Below are 20,791 nucleotides of genomic sequence, written 5' to 3' on the forward strand. Positions count from 1 at the left end.
GCCGAGCAGGGAGCCCGATGTGGGACTCGATCCCGGGACTCCAGGATCATGACCTGAGCCGAAGGCAGTCGCTTAACCAACTGAGCCACCCAGGCGCCCTGGCTTTTTGATTCTTATATGACATGCACACACAGAAATATTTTACTGTGCTGGGAGTGTATTAATTGCCTCCTTCTCCCTTCTTCCCTTCATCCCCTCTAAATAACAGTAACTTTGTTTAAAAAGTTATGTTGAAACAAAGGCATTTACTCTTAGATTGCTAACCTGAAATGTTATTTTATACAAAGAATGACATTTAAAATACTGACAGTTAAAAGTATTGGGAAATTGCAAAGCTAGACTCAATTGGAAAATTTATTTAACACCACTATAATAAACCTATAGAAATAATTTCTCTGTCAGCCATCCTTAGAATAGTTTTTGTTATGAGATGGTATAATTTGTTTGGGTTTGCTCAGGAAATGGTTATATATTTCTTACAGTAAGAAATTGAGTTCCGTATAAATTACTTTGTCCCTTATCTTATAATACTATATTCAGATACTGTTTTAGTGATAATTTTTTCTGATAGTCTTTGATCTTTGAAACCTTATTGTCAAACTTGTTTTTCTTCTACAGAGACCTCACAAGTTTAGGTCTGTCACTTTTACGTTATTTTTTGTAGACCTTATACTTGAGTTTTTAAATTTTAGATGTTTTTATTTTATTCTCATAAAAGTTGCTCTTGCAGATATAATTGTTTGATCTTTATTCTTTCCTTATTTTCCCCCCAGCTAAAAGAAACAGTCTTGGAGGTGACGTCTTATTTGTGGGGAAACATCACCCACTCCATGACTTCATTTTAGAACTCTACCAGACAGGTTCCACAGAGGTATGTATGGTCTCTTTTTCCATCAAAAAATGCTTTTAGACAGTATAATTATTTGGTTAATTCATCAGAAAAACATTTGTTAAATGTTGATAAAATAGAAACAAGTGGGGCACCTGGGTGGCTTAGTCAGTTAAACATCTGCCTTCATCTCAGGTCATGATCCCGGGGTCCTGGGATTGAGTCCCGTGTCCTGCTCCCTGCTCAGTGGGGAGTCTGCTTCTTCCTCTGCCCCTTACCCCAGCTCGTGTGCGCACGTGCTCTCTCTCTCTCAAAAATAAATAGATAAAATCTTTAAAAAAAAAAAAGGAACAAGTGTACCATTTTAATCTTTAAAAACCATTTAAAAAGTGTATAATTTTGTGGCATTAAATCTATGTACAGTGTTGTGTAGCCATCACCATTATCTGCTTGCAGAACTTACTTATCTTCCCAAACAAACTGGTTATCCCTTAAACAATACATCTCCATTCTCCTCTCCCCTTACTTCTGGTAACCTGTCTTCTACTTTCTGTCTCTGAATTTACCTCTTTGTAAATGGAATAAATGGAATCTTATAATATTTGTCCTCTTTTGTCTGACTTATTTTACTTAGCATAATGTTTTCAAGGTTCATCCATGTTGTAGCATGTATCAGGGCTTCCTTCCTTTTATGGCCATAGTGTGTATATATGACATTTTCTTTATCCATTCATCTGTTGATGGAACTTGGGTTGTTTCCTCCTCCTGGCTTTTAAGAATAATGCTACTATGAACATTGGTGTACACGTATATGTGTGAGTCCCTGCTTTCCATTCTTTTGGGTTTATGATCAGGAATGCATTTTTCCACAGCCAGTGGATGTACCACCTGAACTATGTCATGGGATTCAAGGAAAGTTTTCTTTGGATGAAGAAGCTGTTCTTCCAGATCAGTAAGCATTCATTTGTGCACATTGGGGTGACTGGGAGGAAGTTTAACTAGCATTTTTTCCTTGTTGCCTAAATATTTTATTTTCTGGTAATAGTGAGAAAACAAAACAACAGAAAACCTGCTAGACTATAAAAAAGACTTGGGGTCAGAGCCCGCCTCTTCAGCCTAGTAGCTGTGTCACTGTGTTCAGGGCGCCCTCGGGGTCCCTAAAGCCCTTACAGGAGATCCATGAGGTCAAAGCTGTTTTCATAATAATACTAAGTTGCTATGATATTATTTGCTTTTCTCATTCTCTTTCTCTCTTGAGTGTACAGTGGAGTTTTCCAGAAGCTGAATGTAGTGTGATAGCTATCTCAAGAGATTGAATCAGAAGCAGATAAGAGAATCCAGCTATTAAGATAGATATTAAGCCAGATATTAAAGAAATTTTCAAAAATGTAAGACAATGACACTTCTCTTTTTTTTGCTTTGTAAAATAGTTTTTCATAAAAAATGTTATTTATGTTAACATGTAATGGGTTTATTACTGTTACCTTTAAATAAGTATTTTAGAAATTTCTTAGTTTTAATTTTTATTAGTAGATATTGATAGGCATAACCAACATAACCAGAAGCTCTTTGAGGTCCTTGATTTTTAGGAATGTTTTAAAGTGTTTCTGAGATCAGAGTTTGGGAATTGCCGGTCAATTGTATCTTCCTCTTTTGTAGATAATATTGGGTGGTTTTCCAAAGTGATTACACTATTTTGTAATCTCAGTGGCAGTTTGTGAGAGATCTTGTTGCTCTACATTCTTGCAAACCCTTGGAATTGATTGTCATGACCTTAATTTTTGTCAATTTAGTGGATGCTTATTGGCACCCTGTGGCTTACAGTTCCATTTCTCTGATTACTAATGAAATGGAATGCCATATGGTATATTTATTAACCATTTACCATTTGGTTTTCCTCATTTATCAAGTCTTTTTTTATTCTTCTGTTCAGTTATATGTTACCCCCCTGTGCCCCTTTTTGGTTTGTTTGTATCCTTTATAAATTCTGATATGAGCCATTTGCCCATAATAGTTTTCTGTTAAGGAGATTACAAACAAGGAAGACAGGGTCCTTTTTTAAAGATATAATTGGTTATGTCATTTTTGTTGGTATATTTTAATGATTTCTCTTTCCTAAAGCAACATCTTAATTCCACTTATCCAAAAGGTTACAATTTACTCTCTTCTTTCTCTTTAGAATAGTGTGTTCTCCTGTCCCCATGTTACGGGATCTGACACAGAACACTGCAATCAGGTAAGTCTTCCAAAATTCATGTCATTTAACCAAAACACAGCTCTGAACTTGCAAATAAGTTTAAGAAGACCTTTGAATCACAAGGAAATGGCAGCTATTATTCCACCAGTGCTTTGAGATTGGAGAGTCCCTGTGTTGCAGACCTCAGAACACGGCCTCTTGACTTTAAATTATGTATATTGTTAAGTTTACTGATTTAACAAGCTTGCTTCTCTGCTTTCTGGTTTCCCCTGACAACCTCTAATTCTTCCCGGATTAGGAAAGTGGGAGGTAGAAAGTAGGAGTTTCTAGGAGTAGTTTACTATGTAGGAGCAAACAGACCTCTTCACCCCAGAGGCCCACACAGCTTCTCTGTGTTATAACAGATTATTTTCATTATATTTACAGGTGTGGCCCTACAGAGTTGAAAAACAAAACTGTTACATATTTTATTTTGGTTGAGTAGAATGAATTTGTGGAAATGTTTACCAACAATTACTATAAACTAAAATTATATCAAGGGCTAATTTCTGCTACCTGGAAAATGTACTTGTATTTCATTTCTTTTTTTTTTTAGTATTTTTTTTTATTAACATATAATATATTAATTGTTTCAGGGGTGCAGGTCTGTGATTCATCAGTCTTACAAAATACACAGCATTCACCACAACACACGCCCTCCCCAGTGTCCAACACCCAGCCACCCCATCCCTCCCACCCCCCTGTATTTCATTTCTTGCATGATGACAACATTCCATATGTATAAAATATAATGTGACTGTTTAGAATAAAAACCAACATGCTACTCATTTGCTTAATTCTTGTATGTAATTATTAATCTTGATGGCAGGATTTGTGTTACCTTTTTCTTTGTCTGTAGGCAAGACTAAGGCAAACACATCCTAGTAATTCAAGGATTTTGTAAAAGCCTGCTTGGGAAGGCTGTTACTGAATCCTTTTTTCCCAGTCATTCTTATTATTTCTCTTACTCTTGGGAAGTATTTTAGATTTTATTTAGATTTATCATTGTAAAGTGTAAGCATCTTCATTTTCCTATCCTTAATGGATTTAGATAGCAACTGTCACTTTAGAAGGGCTTTTATTTAAAGAAAACTGTCATGAATTTGGAAAATCTTTCTGGATTAGTTGCTTTTATTTATCTTTATACACATTTTTAATTTATCTTTACATGTAATTTGTTCTGGCTCTTTGTCTTTGAGCTCTTCTGTTAAGGGTGGGGTTTAGAATTGTGAGCCAAGCTCTTGCACCCATCACGAACAGTCTGGTTCAGGCACATCCAGTGTGGACACTGTATTAACCGGTGGGGTCTCTGCCTTGCAGCGGTGCTTCAGGCCAGTTAATCCCACCAGTTCTGTCTTTGGATTGTCACATGCTTGCTTGTGCTCCTCAGTTTTTCTGCCTATTTTCAGGGGCCTTTCTGCCCAGCCCTCTAAGAAGTAGTTAATTCTACTTAACTTTCTAATTAGGATAGAAAGACTTGTCCAAGGGAAAAATTACAAAATTGACAAGTCCTTTAGCTTCTGTTTGTATGGTGGTGGTATTGTTGGCTGGTTGGTTCTGAGCCTGAAGAGGCTTTTGATATTATATGGTATCCATTGTGTTCATAAGATTATTAAACTTATAAGACACATCCCAGATCTAGGTGCATATTCAGGTATATGTTGAAAATAACTTCATAATAAAATTGATTTAATTTCCTAGAGATTTGTGAAAGACCACGTTAACTTTTACCTTATGAGCTAATTTTCAGTGTTTCCTCTGAGGGGTAATGAGTTTGATCCAGTTGATTGCCGTTTTTGTGTGTTTGTTTGGGGGCTTGTTTTTCATCCCAATGTTGTGTTTGCTTTATAAATGAAAATCTGAGAGTGCAGGCTCTGGTGCCAGTTGCTGGTCATTTCTATTTTGATTCCTGTCGTTTTTTTCCCTTCTCTGTTTGGATGCATCCAGTATTCCATCCCGTATTTGAGAATTTGTTTCTTCAAGTTGAGTTTAGGTGGGTTTTTTCCATCACATAGGTCTTACCTGTAGTGTTAAAAAGGCATATGATAGAGGTTATTGAAGTGTTTAAGTTCCTAGAAGGAAAAATACAGGCAGCTGTGACCTAGGAGATCTTTTATTTCTCCCAATTCTGATTCCATAAATCAGTCAACATATTAGTAGCTTAACTTTGAATAGAACAGAGCTATCTCCCGTATTTTTCCTCATCCCACTCTTCACCATTGTAATTTGCTTGGACGTAATATCTTTAGACTAATTCTTTGTTAACTTTAAATGTAGGGGTGCCTGGGTGGCTCAGTCGGGTAAGTGTCTGCCTTTGGCTCAGGTCATGATTCCAGGTAGGCTCCCTGCTCAGCAGGGAGTCTCCTCCTCTCTCTCCCTCTGCTCCTCCCCCTGCTTGTGCTCTTCCCTGCCCTCAAATAAATAAATAAATAAAATCTTTAAAAAAAAAACAACTTTAAATATATAAAATCTCATATGATTTTAAAATTAAAGAGAAGTTATCTTCCCACTGCAGCGGCACAATTTTCTTTTCATCTGGAGGAGTAGACACACACACACACGCACCATACACCTTTGTTTTACCTCAGACTCAGTGTTCCAGACCTTTGTCCAGTGCTTCTCACCAGTTCTTGTTGATCTCCCGTTTCTGTCCCTCACCATCCTGTTGCCCAGACTTAAATTCTGCTCTCTTACACTGTATGCTTTGGCTTCTCATTCTACCTTAATCCCTATATATACACCACTAGTTCTGGATTTTCTTTTTCCCAGTTTTTTATATCTGGCTCTTCCCAGTGAGCGTGTATTTTGTAGTGATTTTTTTTTTCCCTTCATTTTGTAGTTTCTTCTCCTGAATTACTGTAATGATCTCCCAGCTAATTTATTTGATTCCACCTTCCCACTGAATCTACTGGCATACACTGTGAGGCTTATCTTTGTTAAACACTACCGCTCCTCAGAAATCTTTGCTCTGTAGTGTCAGTGGAATTACACTTCTTTGCTTTTTCAAGGCCTGTCATGGTTTGGCAGAGCCATAGCTCTGTGCCTGAATCCCCACAGTTCCTCAAGGACACCTGCCTCCTCCTTCAACCCAGGCTCTTCTCATCAGTATCCCATTGACCTCTGTGCCTTCCTTCCATTGTTTGGAATGTTCGTTCCTTTGTAGCCTGTCTTTCATAGCTTTTCTTCTCTTCTGAAATGTAGTCTGGAATTTATATAATCTTATATGCTATTTTTATCAGTAGCATTTTAAGTTTTTTGGGGTGTTTTGTATGTTTGTTTTTCCTCATAACACCTGGCATAGTTCTAAACCTGTGTAAAAGCCCAGGTGTTCATAGTGTTCATAGTGTCAAAGCCCAGTGTTTGCCACCATCTTCCAGGAGCCCTTATTCCTTCAGAGGAGTGTTTCTCAGATTTTCTGTGAATCAGGCAAGGAGTAGAATGTTTTTTCTCTTCAAGGAGCTTTTTTAAACGTAACCGTTACTGTAGTATCTGTAAGACTCGTGGTTGGCAAGCAGATAACTTGAAATCAGAAGCCTAGAAGAAGAGGAATACATACAGTCAGTCACAGACTTGATGGTGAAAGCTTTTGGGAGGGTTTAATTTCCACCGCTGGGTTAACTTCTTCTGATAGAATGTCTGAAAAGACATCTTAAGTCCTATAAACTCTTTAAGTGCTTTAAAATGTCAAGTATATGAATCAGGAAGTTTTTCTTACAAGAACAGTTTGCATTGGTATGCTGATTTAGCATTAATTAAGGAATATATCAGGGAAAGGTAGAGTAAAAATATGTAACTTGATATTTGGAGTTTCTGCTTTGTGAAGTGTGTTAGCACTCAAACAGTAATAGTACTTAAAATAGCATTTCTAAGGATAATTCTTACAGTGAATTGAGTTGGAAAGGGATGTTGTACATTCCATTCCTTTTCTGTTGAGACTTTGCTATAGTATTTTCTTCTTACTAATGGTGTCTAAAGTGCTACTTGTAATACAAATAAAAGCACTGCTCAGTTTTATTTTCAACCATGCTTAGGTTTATAGTTTTTATATTTTGTCCTTAGTGTGTTTGTGATGACAATTAGGTGATTAAAATAATAGGGAAGTTCCCTACCAAGGGACAGGTCCATTATGCTGCTCCTGGGTGGGCTGGTCTGGTAGATAGAAGCCCAGGCTGGGTAAGTCAGCCCTGTGCCACCTGGAAGAAGTGGTGGAAAATGCTTGTGTTTACAGAGTTAAATGAAGCAGTATACATCTAAGCATAGTTCTCTTACCTCACAGGGGCCACCTGTTGAATCTATAAGCTGTTCTGTTAACTCATTTCCTCCCTGAAGGTGCTTCTGTCTTTTTTTTTTTAAGATTTTTGAAATTTATTTGACAGAGAGTGAGAGAGGGAGTACAGGCAGGGGGAGTGGGAGAGGGAGAAGCAGGCTTCCCACTGAGCAGGGAGCCCGATGCGGGGCTCCATCCCAGGACTCTGGGATCATGACCTGAGCCAAAGGCATACGCTTAACAACTGAGCCACCCAGGCGCCCCTGAAGGTGCTTCTGTCTTATCTCAGTGTTACTGCTTTCCCTCCGCTGACGTGCTCCACAGTAAGCTCTTTTGTTTCTGGTGGTAGAAATTTGCCAAAGAGTAATCCGTTTTTCTTCTTTATTATTTCTAGTTTTATTATAATAACATTATTTCTGTTACTTTAGTTTCTCTGTTTATAAGAATTTTAATTACATAAACCTGAGAAAAATGAAGGAACTTTGAAAGCTTGGATTAAAGTTTCCCTTTGGGACTAATGGGCTCCTGCCTGGTTTATGTATTTCAGTTTTTGGAGAGGTTTGTTTAAGTTGTGGCTGGTGTTTCACGTTGGAAAAGTATAGTTGAGTTGTGCTTTTCTTTTGTTCTTTATTTTCTAAAAATATAATAGTTCTTAGTATATATTTTTGGGAACAAATTACTAAAAAAAACTCTCAACCAGTGAAAGCTTAACTCATTTTAGGAGAGAATAAGTCTTCAAATTGTTCTCAAAGATCCAAGGGAAAAGAATGCTTTAATCTTTGAGATCAAAAATAGTATCGCTTGTCCCTTCAGTAGGGACCTCCAAGCTTATTTTTAGATGCTCCTTTTTTGTCTCCTAATGGTTTGTTCCCTAAGAAGTATATAGATCACTCTGTTGAGTTTAGTTCTGAGGGTAAGTAGGAGAGATGTTCGAGATTTTTTTCCTATTATCTTGGAAATTTTTTGCCTTTCAGAACATGAGCATGAATGATGGAATTTTTAAAGCAGTTTTATTGAGGAACAAGTGACAGTAAACTGCACATATTTCATAAATAAATGGGTTTTCTCAAACACTGGTTTCAGCTGTCTTATTATGTCTCTTGTAACCATTGTCCTTCTGGAGAGATTATCCCTGTGAACCTGGGGTTATCTCTTCTGCCTGGGAACTAATTACCTTGGCTGTTTCCTTCATTTAGTTTCCATCTTTCTGTACATGACTTGCAGATTTTCATCTCAAACCCTATCGGAATGTGATCTTCATTCCAGTTCCAGCCCTGCCATTTCTTTTGCCTGCTCAGCATTCCCACCTCCAGCACATATTGAAGGCCCTTACCTAGACTGTGTCAGTGATCTTCTTTTGGTTCTCTCCCTCTGCTCTCTTACACACTGCTGCCAGGAGGTTCTTTTTGAATTGCATTCTTGATCATATTTACTCCCTCACTGACTGACTCCCTGAAGTGATTTCATGTTGTGGTCAGAACAGGCCCTCAATGACATTAACCCAGTTTGATCAGCCTGTGTTCCTGCTCACTTCTGTTCATAAACTTGCTCGGTCTAATCTAGCTCTTCTCAACTGAGGTACCACTTGGGAGTTAAGGCTTGAGAACTTGGGGTGCCTGGGTAGCTTGGTTGAGCAACCAACTCTTGATCTCGGCTCAGATCTTGATTTCAGGGTTGTAAGTTCAACTCCTATGTTGGGCTCCATACCCAAACTCCACGCCCAGCTCCACTTAAATTAATTAAAAAAAAATAAATAAAGGCCTGGGTGCCTGGGTGGCTCAGTCGATTTGAGTGTGTCTGCCTTTGGCTCAGGTCAGGATCCTGGAATCCCAGGATCGGTTCCTGCATCGGGCTCCCTGCTCCACAAGGAGTCTGCTTCTCCCTCTGACCCTTCCTCCTCTTGTGCTCTCTCTCCCTCTCAAATAAATAAAATCTTTAAATAAATACAAATTTTTTAAAAAGGCCTGAGAACTTCAAGCATTCATTGCATGTAACCAGTCGATTTGTGTCCTGCTCCTTTAGAATAGGACTAGTTATGTGTCTTTCTTAGGAGAATTGAGGATGTAATCACTCAGATCATTTGTATAAGGCTTACTTCTCTCCCAGATCCCCATTGAGAAGGCTACTCCAATTAAACTGAGCTATTCTTTGGTTCTAGAACCCCTTTCCATGTCTTGGTTACATTTATTTCCTCTCCCATTCTGTAACCAGTCCTGTCCCACTTTATATCATGGCCTCTTGGATGGATGATGGTTTCCTTGGTCCCAGGTGAAAGAATCCTCTTCCCTCTCCCCCATACACACATGCTTTTATCCCACGTTCACAAAGACATGTGTGGAAGGTATGTACACACACATGCTTTGACTCAGCATCTTTTCTGTGTCTATTATTGTCTTTTCCTCTTTCTTATGAAAATGTTATTAAATATTTCCCATTTCCTTTATCAGAAGGGGAGGCAAGCTTAATACCTGGCCAGTATTTGTACCCCCATGCCCACCCTGAGACTGTTTATGCCATGGGAACTCTTAAAGTTTGTTTGGTAAACTGCTGAAAAGCCCTGCTAACACAAAGATAACTGTTTTGAGACATTCTAGTTGCACGTCTTGCTTTATTACTGATTTTCTCTCTTTGTATCTGGAAGACCCTAATGAACCCCTATACTTAACTACCATTTTCTTTGTCACCCTTTTAAACCTGTGACACTGCCCTAAGCCACTTTGCCCAGTAGAGAACATTTGAGATAAAGACGGTTGCCAGTGAAGAGTGAGTTGTAAGAGGAATGGATTCAGTAAATGAAGTATTGTTCAGCTGCTCTTGAGATCATTTTTATTATAAATGAAGTTATTTTTGTGTACTTAAAATATACTGTTAAATCCCAGTGCAATGAAAATAGGCCCTAATAATTTAAAGTGGCAGTATTTGAAGACAAAAAAGTTAGCTGTCTAAAATGTCAACCACTTCAATAAAACCTTAAATAAAACAGTTTTCAATTGTAATCATGGAGGAATTTTAGAAAATATTTAAAAAGCACAAAGAAGGAAAGGAGACAGTTATACAGAGAATATCACTGATAACTTTTTGACGAATATATATCTGGTCTGTTTTATATGTATTTTCCCCATGTCAGTTGGTATTCTATTACTATATTTTTTGAAATGTCAATTGAGGATTCCATTTTTAGGGAGAACCATAGTTTCTTTAACCAATTCACTATTAGTCATACACTTAGGTTTTAGTTTTTCAGCATGAATACAAATGTCGTGAGCATCCTTAGGTATAAACTTGGTACAGATCCAGAGTCCTAGAAAGAGGCATTGCTGTATCAAAAGGAAAACTTAAATGGACACACAAACCCCACCAGAAAGGAAGCTTGATCCAGCTTATACTCAACAGTCTGAGTGTACAGACTTATAAAATAAAATAAGCCTTCTGTGTAGTTTTCAAATTGTGACTGTTGCTGATACAGGAGAAACATTAAGAGAGCATGATATAGGGCTCCAACTGGGAAATTTAATGTTTTTTTCCCCATAGATTATTTGTGTTCACTTTTTGATTTTGCAAGTGTTTCTAGTAGTGTTTGCATCTTTTCTTTCTTGCAACAAGAACTAATTTTCCCTAAGATGCTGGAGGGTAAGTCTTTGCCCCATATGAAACAAAATGAAAGGTGGTTTTTTTTTTATTTATTTTTTGTTGTTGTAAATCTCTTCCACCTGTCTCCAGTATCCTGTTGGAATTTCTTGAGATTTGAAGCAGTGTCTGTTTCTTCTCTCTGGTCACCTACAGTTAGTTAGAGCATGGCTTTTCCCACAGAGAAAATTACATGAAGGCTGTGTACTAGGAATTAGCAGCAGTTTGGTGAAAAAGATATTTAGCTATTTGGTGAAATTTTTGGAGAAGACTTTTGGAATTTTAGTTACTCTTTTTAAACATGAAATGTACCTCAGTTTACCTAATAGTTGAACCAAGGTAACATAATAAAGTCATTAAATTGTATGTTGCTCTCTTCTAGTATTAATTTTAAAGACCCACAGTTTGCTGAAGACTACATTTTTAAAGCTGTAATGCTTCCAGGAGCAAGGTAACAATAATGTGGCTATAAAATATGAACTATCTAGTTTTATTTTGTATGAACAATGTTAATCCCAGTACTAAATAATTGTATTTTCAAATGGTCAGAAAACCAGCACCAGTACTGAAACCTAGTGACTGGGAAAAGTCCAGCAATGGACGGCAGTGGAAGCCCCAGCTTGGCTTTAATCGGGACCGGCGGCCTGTCCACCTGGATCAGGCTGCATTCAGGACTTTGGGGTGAGTGGTAGGTTGCTATACTTTGTGTGTTTTGCTTTTTCTGAATCAGTCACAAGGATTCAGTCAGTATTTATGCTACAAATATTTAAGAGACCATTAAATGAAACTATTTGGCAAATATTTTAATGACTTTGATACTGTTACGCTCTTCATTTTTAAAATTCACTTCTGTTTCTTTGTGTTATGCTTTATGTGTTGTTTGAGAATTCTGTTATTTTCTCTTAAAAGGTTCTCCTATCTTCCTGATAGATCTTTCAAAGGAATAAAACATTCTCTTTACCTTCCAGAAAGTTTTAGCTGAATTAATGTATGGCAGAATCTGTTTAAAGTGTTAATCAGTACATTACAATATATGATACATAGTACATAGCAAGTACAAAATACAATATATGATCAGTACATGAAGATAACTCTTAACTTTGATCCATATTCCTGCTTCTTGGAATTTATCTTGAGAAAATAATTTTAGAGGAGCATAAAGTTATATGCCTAAATCTATAGTGCATTGTTACCAATAATAGTAGTACTAAATGAGAGGAATGGTTTGGTTTAATAAAATAAGAGATGTCACCTGGTAAAGTACTCTATAGGTATACATACTATAATTATGAAGACTATGAAAAATATAGGGAAATGTTTGATAGAATTGAAAACAGCAAGGTATAGAGCAGAAGTATAGTGATAGCAACAGCATGAGTTGTTGAGGGCAAAACTGAAATATGATACAAAAAAGAAAAGTAGACTCTTTACATGAAGTAATTAATTACTATTTAAGTAATTATCAATTAAGAATCTTGGTGTGGCAATGAATATACGCTATCACCCTTACCATTGGTACTGTTTTGAACTTTGTTAATCATAAATCTTTTAAGTTTGTATTATCTTAATCAGATCTAGTAGTAAAGAGACAACTACTAGCCTTTAATTTATATCAGCTGTGATGTGATGGGTCTGTCTATAAATTTTTTTCTGGTTGCTGGGGTCTTTTTATAGCCATGTTATGCCAAGAGGCTCAGGGGCTGGCATTTACGGCAATGCTGCACCACCACCTGCAACTTACCAGGGGAACTTATACAGGCCACTGTTGAGAGGACAAGCCCAGATTCCAAAACTTATGTCAAGTAAGTTTTTACAAATTGATTATTTGACATGCTAAGTTAAATATTACAACAAAGGTTGGTTTCTAATCTCATTGCTAAAAAGATATATTTTAGCAGGGCAGAGATAGTGGACTTAAAAACATAATTTAGAAGAATTATAAGAGAATGTAAAGTCTTTCAGATACTTTTATCTTCGCTGTATATAGTTAATTGAATAATATGAATTGGATTTCTTATTTTCATCTATAAATCTGCTATAGTGAACATATGCAGAAGGAGGTGTGTAGAGTGAATTGCTGTTTATTAATACAAGTATTGGGGCAGTTAAATGAGGTGCAGTAGATGGAGAATTGCAACCTCTTAATCAGTTGAAAGACAACAGTATCCCTTTCATGATGCACATTGTAGCTCAGGACTACTTAAGATAAAGCCAGGCATTGCTTTAGGGAGGAATGCTCCTTTAATTCTGTGGTTCTATGAAAGTCTTGGCCTTTCCCTGACCCCTTGTAACCTGTTTTGTGGATAGAAGTGGTTCAGAAATGTTACCCATTGAAAATAATTACATGGCATTTGGATTACAGTGGAAAAGAAGAAGAGTTAAATGTTAGACTTTTCATAGATATTGTATTCATTTTAAATTGTGTCCCCATTTTGTTATTTTTTGAGTTCTATGGCTGTGTTCAAGTCATGCGCCGGGTTTTCAAAACCATCTTCTTCATAAAGCCTTTGCTTCTCCATTCCTGGTTATCTGGTTGCTACCCAACCAAACCAGGACAGCATGGCGGGTGGGGGAGACACAACACGTGACTGTGGCAAGATGCTAAACATTTGTTAAATCTAAGTGTTGCTTTATTAAGTGTCTTTCTGATTGTTGGAAATATTTCATGCAAATTAAATTAACAAAAACAGAGGGGGCTTTTCTGAGAAAGCTTTTTAAACCAAAGTTGTAGTTGTCAAAAAAAAAAAATACCAGATAAATGTGAAGATTGTTGGGAAGTATTTACCCTATGTGCCTACCACTGTTTTCATGCTAATAAGTTACAAACCCTTTTTTTTTTTTTTTTTTAACAACCTGAAGCCCACCAGATTTTCTTGGTACAATACCCAGGAAGAAATGTGTTCTGAAAGTCTCATTCTCTTTCAGAGCCCTCTCTTTTCACTGTATTCTGTCTGTCTGTCTCAGTTTCTGTCTTTCTCTCTTTGGCTTTATGACATTGAATGGAACATTATTAAGACTCCATGAGAACTATGGAGTTCAGCGGTATTTATTCTATTTAGTGAAACACAGAAAAGGGCACAGAGTTTAATGGGCCTTGTGGGGATTTGCTTGGTGCAGTAGTTTACTTAGCTGCTTTCCCCCCAAGATTAAGCAAATAACATTTCTGAGTATTTCCATATATATAATATCAAGCCATGCCACATACAACAAAGTCTTAACGACTTTGAAAGAGCTACCTGTGCCCTGACATTTTACTAGTAAATGGTGAAAGCATATCCAGCTTATTGATAAAGCCAGCTGTTTATTGACACATTCCTTATCAGTTCCTTTTTTATGGCTCTTCACCATGTACTTCTATCCATAATGGTATCATAGCTTCCAAATAGGAAGAAAAAAAAATTGAGATGCAGAATGCTAGAACCAAGTATAATCTCTGTGCCTTAAGTTAGCTGGTATTTCTCAAGATGGTGGTTATGAGGCATTTCTGAGGTTGTTGCATTGAGTAAACTTGGAGAAATTTGGAAAGAGGTTTTAGCAGGAAAGGTGAAAGCATGTGTTCTACATTACATAGCTTCTTTCCATTTCATGTTTCCTAAGGCCCAGTCACTGGGCCTGCTGCCACCATCATCTGTCCAGATTTTCACCCAGACAGCTACTTAAAACCTTTTAAAAACCTCTTTTCCCCCACTTAAATTGATTTATCTTAAATATAAGATTATATCAAAAGTATATGACAGTATGAGTTTGATGTGCTTGTTGTATTTTTTCAAATATACATAAAAATAAATACATAACCATGAAGATAAAAGGCTTGTCCATAGTCCCCAGAAACTGATCTTATGTACCACCTGTGGTATGCATACCACTCTTTGGGAAATATTCCCTAGATTTTCTAGGGAATCATAGACCCATATGAGAATCTATAAAAACCATGGACTGCCTTCACGAAAATCACTCACTCATTGTGGCGTTCATGTGAATCCAAGTGCTTCATTCTCAGGTCCCCTTCCATCCTCAGGATCCATCTCCAACAGTAAGAGTAAGAAGGAAATCAGGAAGGTCTTTTATTTATCAAGGTCACACCAGAGGTAAAGAATTTCATGTCTTTCACGGCCTATAATTTTATAGTTCTTAAATTTGTCTTCTTTATAAACAGTCAACTCTTAATCAGCATCTTTGCATTTTATTTCAAGTAGTGGGGTCACCTCTCCCTTTTTATTACCTTGAGTAACTCATTTGCCGTTGTTACAGGTCTTACGAGTGACTTTAATTAGAATCTGTTCCAGTCAGAGTCTCTATTTTAATTACGTCATTAAAAAATAGGGGATACATTTTGTAAAGTAGGGATTGACTTATAGTAAGAAATAAGTGTCCTTCCCTGCATGGTGACTTGTAAACATTGCGCCACCTGAGCATTAGTGCTGGGACTTTCAAAGGGAATGGGAATGGTAGGAATGAAAAAGTTTATGGGGACAAATCAACAAGAATGTGCTGTCCAAATTGAGCCTACGGAGGGGAATTTGGGATACTCTGGGTTGAGAAAAAAAAAAAGTGTGAAATAAATGGCAAAAAGTCAGGTGGTATTAAGCTTAGAATAACTGGTACAAAATTATGGGAGCATAAATGGGAACCAATTATGAGGGTGGGAAGGCTGATTTTTTTCCTCCATATTTTTAGTGACATTTTAAATGGATTTTAACCATAATACATGTTAAATAAAACATGGCAGATAATAAAACATAAACACCCATAATCCCACTGTCCTGCAATAAAGCAGTAGTAGAATTGCAAGGCTAGGGTCATGTTCATGTTCAGCTTTTGTGAATAGAAATGCCAGACACATTTCCCAAGTTACATTCAGTTTATACCAATTTACATTCCTTTAGCAGTGCAGGGAAGGTCCAGTTGCTCCACATCCTCACCAACACTTGGTATTGTCAGTCTTTACACTTATAGCCATTCTACTGGATGGGTAGTGGTCTCCCGCTGACATTTAATTAGCATTTTCTTGATGCTCTAGTTGAGCTTTATTTTTTTGTGATGCGCCTGTTTGAGCCTTGTGTCTTTTTTCCTACCGAGTTGTCTCCATTCTTGTTGCTTTCTTAGGGGTTCTGTAAAAGAATTCTGGTTATGAGATTTTTTTTTTATTGGAAGTACCTTTTTCCTTTCCTTTTTCCACTTAATAGCTTGCATTTTCACTTTAATTGGTGCCATGTGAGGTTTATGCCGACATTTGGGGACTGTGGGTAAAGATGTGGGAATTCTTTGTGCTCTTCTTGTAGCTTTTCTATAAGGCTTGAAATCCTCACAACAAAAAATTGAGGACTAAAATATTCATCGATATTTGATGTGTGTTGATTTTTTAAAGATTTTATTTGAGAGAGAGAGCACAAGAGGGGGGAGGGTCAGAGGGAGAAGCAGACTCCCTGCTGAGCAGGAAGCCCGATGCAGGACTTGATCCCAGGACTCCAGGATTATGACTTGAGCTGAAGGCAGTTGCTTAACCACCTGAGCCACCCAGGCACCCCTGTGTTGATGTTTTTAGTAATATTTTAAATGTCATTTTCCAGTTGCTTGCTTGTATGTAGAAATAGATTTTTGCATATTGACTTTGTAGCTAACGACCTTACTAAATTCATTTGTTCTGAATTTTTTGCCTACACAGTCATGTCATCTGCAAGTGATGACAGTTTTGTTTATTGACTTTCTAACTCTAATGCCCTTTGGTCTTTTTGCTTTATTGCCCTGACTAGGACCTCTAATGTGATTGGTTAGAAGGGGTGATGGTGGACATCTTTGTTTCATTCCTAGTCTTAAGGAGAAAACTTGTAATATTTCACCCATTAAATAAGATGTTTGCTGTAGTTTTTTTTTTCTTTTAGATAAGAAATACTGAGGAAGTTTCCTTCTGTTTCTTGTTTCTAGTGGGTATTAAATTTTATCAAATGCTTTTCCTCTGTCTGTTGAGATGGTAATAGTGTTTTGTTTTTCTTTCCTTCTGTTATGTGATTAAACCAACCTGGCATTATTGGAATAAGCCTAATTCAGTGTGATAATAGCATTCCTTTTTATATGCCACTACCTTCTGTGTGTCAATATGTTGTAGGGTATTTTTCATCTGCGTACTATGAGAGATTAGCTTATGACTTTGATTTCTTTGTACATTCTGGCCTCATAAAACAAGTTAGAAATTGTTTCCTACATTTCTGTTCTCCCTAGGGGTTACTATAAGATCATTGTTATATCTTAATCCCGTAGAATTCAGTGGTAAAGCTGTAAAGCCATATGGGCCTAGCAATTTCTTCATGAGAAGGTTTTTAATTATAGATTCAAATTAAGTAGATGTAGGTTATTCTGATGATTTGTTACTTGTCTTGGTTTTGCTAATTTCCCTTTTTTTGTAGGAATTTGTTCATTTATTCTGAAATTTCACATTCATTGCCAGAATTCTCTTAATATCATGGTATGTTCTTACGTCTTTTTAATGACTGTAAAACTTTAAAAACTAATTTATGGTATTGGTAATGTATAGTATTGCTTCTTGATTATTGTTGCTAGGGCCCATTTAATTTTATGTTTTATTATCATTTTTAAATTCTTATTTATTTTTTTAAAGTAATCTGTACCCCCAACTTATGGGGCTCAAACTCATGACCCCAAGATCAAGAATTGTAAGCTCTGGGCACCTGGGTGGCTCAGTCAGTTAAGCGTCTATCTTCAGCTCAGGTCATGATCCCAGGGTCCTGGATCGAGTTCTGCATTGGGCTCCCTGCTCAGTGGGGAGTCTGCTTCTCCCTCTACCCCTCCCAGCTGCTCGTGATCTCTTTCTGTCTCTCACGCTCTCTCTCTCTAATAAATAAAATCTTTAAAAAAAAGAATCCTAAACTCTATTGACTGAGCCAGCCAGGCATCTCTTAATTTTATTACTTTAGGTGTTTTCTTTCCTTTTTCACTGAACTAACAGCTTTGTTGATTTTTTTTTTTTTTTTTGGTCATCATATGTTTTCTGTTTTTTGATTTCTGCTTTTGTCTTCATTATTCCCTTCTAATTTCTTTGGGATTAAATTCCTATCCTTTTTCTAATTTTTTGAGGTAGAGACTTAGGTCATTTGTTTTCAGTGTTACCTAATATATGCACTTGAGTGCTCTATCAGTTTCCCTCTGATCATTTTAGTTTTATGTCATAGTCATCTTATTTTCAGTTCATAATATTTTTTGAATTCCATTTTGTTTTCTAATATACGCATGGATTATGTAGAAGTAGATTGCTTAATTTTTAAGCATGTATGCTTTTCCTAATAATCTTTTAAAATAGATTTCTTTCTTAATTTAACTGAAGCTAAATTTCTGCAAATTGTATTGCTATATCAAAAGGTATGCTGAATTTCTAGACTTCTGGTGAATATCACCACATTAACCTCCAGATAAGAGTATACCAATTTACACTTCTATAGCAACAGATGAGAATTTCTAATATCTCCACTCCCACCAATACCAGGTATTATCATTTTTTGAAAGTTCTTGCTAATTTGATAAGGAATAATATATTTTTGTTTTACTTATTTATTTATTTATTTTTAAAGATTTTATTTATTTATTCATAAGAGACAGAGAGAGAGGCAGAGGGAGAAGCAGGCTCCCCGCTGAGCAGGGAGCCCGATGCGGGACTCGATCCCAGGACTCTGGGATCATGACCTGAGCCGAAGGCAGATGCTTAACTATCTGAGCCACCCAGGCGCCCTATATCTTTGTTTTAAAGTATACTTTTTAAAACTGCTGCTTCAATCGTACTTTTTACTAACCAGTTTTTCCTTAATAAATTGCCTGTTCTTGCTCCTTGCTAATTTATTAATTTATGTGCAATTCTTTTTATTTATAAGAGCTCTTTAAGAAAACTCTTTCTGAGTAGAAGAGTGCAGTTACATCTCCTTTCTAGAACCACACTCTGTTGGTTTTGGAAAAGACTTGGTGGTGGTTCTAGTTAGGGAGGGAAGATGAAGGTCTGAACTGATCTGTGGCAAAGTGGATTCAAAGTGGAGAAGATAGGAGAGGAGGAACTGAAGAACTGGATAATTGAATATGTTACATGAGGGAGAGAAGATGAGGCTTGTGTGTACTGTGGACATCTGGGTGACTAATGAGAATTTGGAAACCCAGGTGGGTGAAGGAATATGGAAGAACATGCTGAGTCTGAATTTTGTGCAGGTTGAAGTGCCTGGGTATACAGATTACTTAAAAAAAGAAGGGAAAAAAAAGCAGTGATTTCAGATGTTTTAACCAAAAATTTTTTCTTATTTTCTCCCCATGAATCTGTGTTTGTCAAGATGGTAACCAAAGTATATGTGTTAAATACATTTATTTTTCCTTCCTGTCTTAATTAGATGTATGGGATAATGTTAATTCTAAACTTTTGAAATGTTGAAAGTAGTTTTTAAATCCCTAATCCTGCCTTCTTGAAACCCTAAGCTTGTGAGCCTCCTGGTTAAGGTAGTGGTTCTCCTCCGATCTTCTGTAAGTAACCTGGACAAGTCACCTCTACCAACAGCACAAGTTCATGTGAACCTTGGAGTAGCATAGTGTAGCCTAGTGTAGAGTGGTTAAGAGAACATAGCCCCTGGCTTTTACTCTGCCACTTAGTAGCCCTGTGACCCTGGGTTTTTATCAGTACTCCCGTTTCCTCATTTCTAAAATGGTACTGGGAATACCCCTCTCACAAAATATCCATAATAAAGGAGTTAAAGTTATTAAGCGCTGGAAATGGTGCCTAGCTCACAGTAAGTGCTATGAGGGCATTAAATAAATGTTAAAAGATCAGCTTTCTTTTTTATAGAATCTTTGAAATTTGGTCAGAAATAGTTATAGTAAACTTGAGATCTGAGCCATTTAATTTTTTAAAATATTTGTAGTATCATAGCTATTTTTTTCATGTGGTACAAAGTAACACTCAACATAGGCCATTTGGTCAAACTGTCTGCTCTAGGTGTTTTTCACTGTTGGTTTTTGATTTGTCTTTGATATGTCAGTTTTTGGCTGATGAGTAATTGTTTGGGTACTGATAACTTGCTGGAGTCAAGTGCAGCCTTGAGTACTCCATGTGAGAATAAAGCATTTCACTCCTGCAACCCAGAGAACCCAGTATGTCACTTCTCTTCATTTCAGTTGGTAAACTTGTCAATTAGCCGCATTTGGAAAGTGATTTTTGATTAGTGCAATCAGTAAACATGGAATCTTTCCTGTGATTGGCACGCTGATTAGGTAAATTGTCACTTGAGGAGCTATTCCTGAAGCCTTGGTTTATATGGCCTTAGAGCTTTTAGAAAAGGGATAAGTTTTTAAAGACCAAAGGAAAAAATTAACTGTCATTTTTCCTCTCTCACTGGTACCTTTCTGAAGTGCAATTCACTACTTTAGAATTTTTTTTCCCTCCCTCTCAATGGATCTTCTGTTAGAGCCATACAAATGAATGATAATAAGTTTTACTTTATACTTCATTACTTATCAGCCAGGAGATATTTCTGCTTTATGAATACTTAAGGGTTATATATATTTCTCAGAGCCACATGAAGAGATTTGTTTAAAAGTAGCCTTGAAGGTTTTCTTTGATCCTTTTTATTTTTCTTTAATGCTTGAAAGCAAGAGATGTTTTACAACTGTATGACAGAATTTTTATGTCATGAAATTTGCCTAGGTTTTAACAAAAAACTATGGTTTTTGCATGTGCTAAGTTTATGTGAAAGCAATTGTTCTGGAAGTGAGAAATAGTTAAAAGCAAAATAGAGTGCGAAGTACCTGGCATACTAAAAATGATGGAAATAGGGACTTTTACTATTTG

The 20,791-nt window shown here is 36.7% G+C and overlaps 1 protein-coding gene across 1 annotated transcript in view; it reads left to right on the plus strand.

Annotated features, from left to right (window-relative positions):
* Nucleotides 1-20,791, plus strand: part of XRN2 (5'-3' exoribonuclease 2) — a 48,896-nt gene that overhangs the window by 16,787 nt on the left and 11,318 nt on the right. The window contains exons 9-14 of the mRNA XM_081833265.1: nt 774-871; nt 1,702-1,781; nt 3,009-3,065; nt 11,342-11,410; nt 11,509-11,640; nt 12,634-12,761. Coding sequence (XP_081689391.1) covers nt 774-871; nt 1,702-1,781; nt 3,009-3,065; nt 11,342-11,410; nt 11,509-11,640; nt 12,634-12,761 — 564 coding nt within the window. The remainder of the gene's footprint in view (nt 1-773; nt 872-1,701; nt 1,782-3,008; nt 3,066-11,341; nt 11,411-11,508; nt 11,641-12,633; nt 12,762-20,791) is intronic.

The sequence above is a fragment of the Leptonychotes weddellii genome, chromosome 10 (genome assembly GCF_054177405.1).
Source record: "Leptonychotes weddellii isolate Sample4059 chromosome 10, ASM5417740v2, whole genome shotgun sequence".
NCBI lineage: Eukaryota > Metazoa > Chordata > Mammalia > Carnivora > Phocidae > Leptonychotes > Leptonychotes weddellii.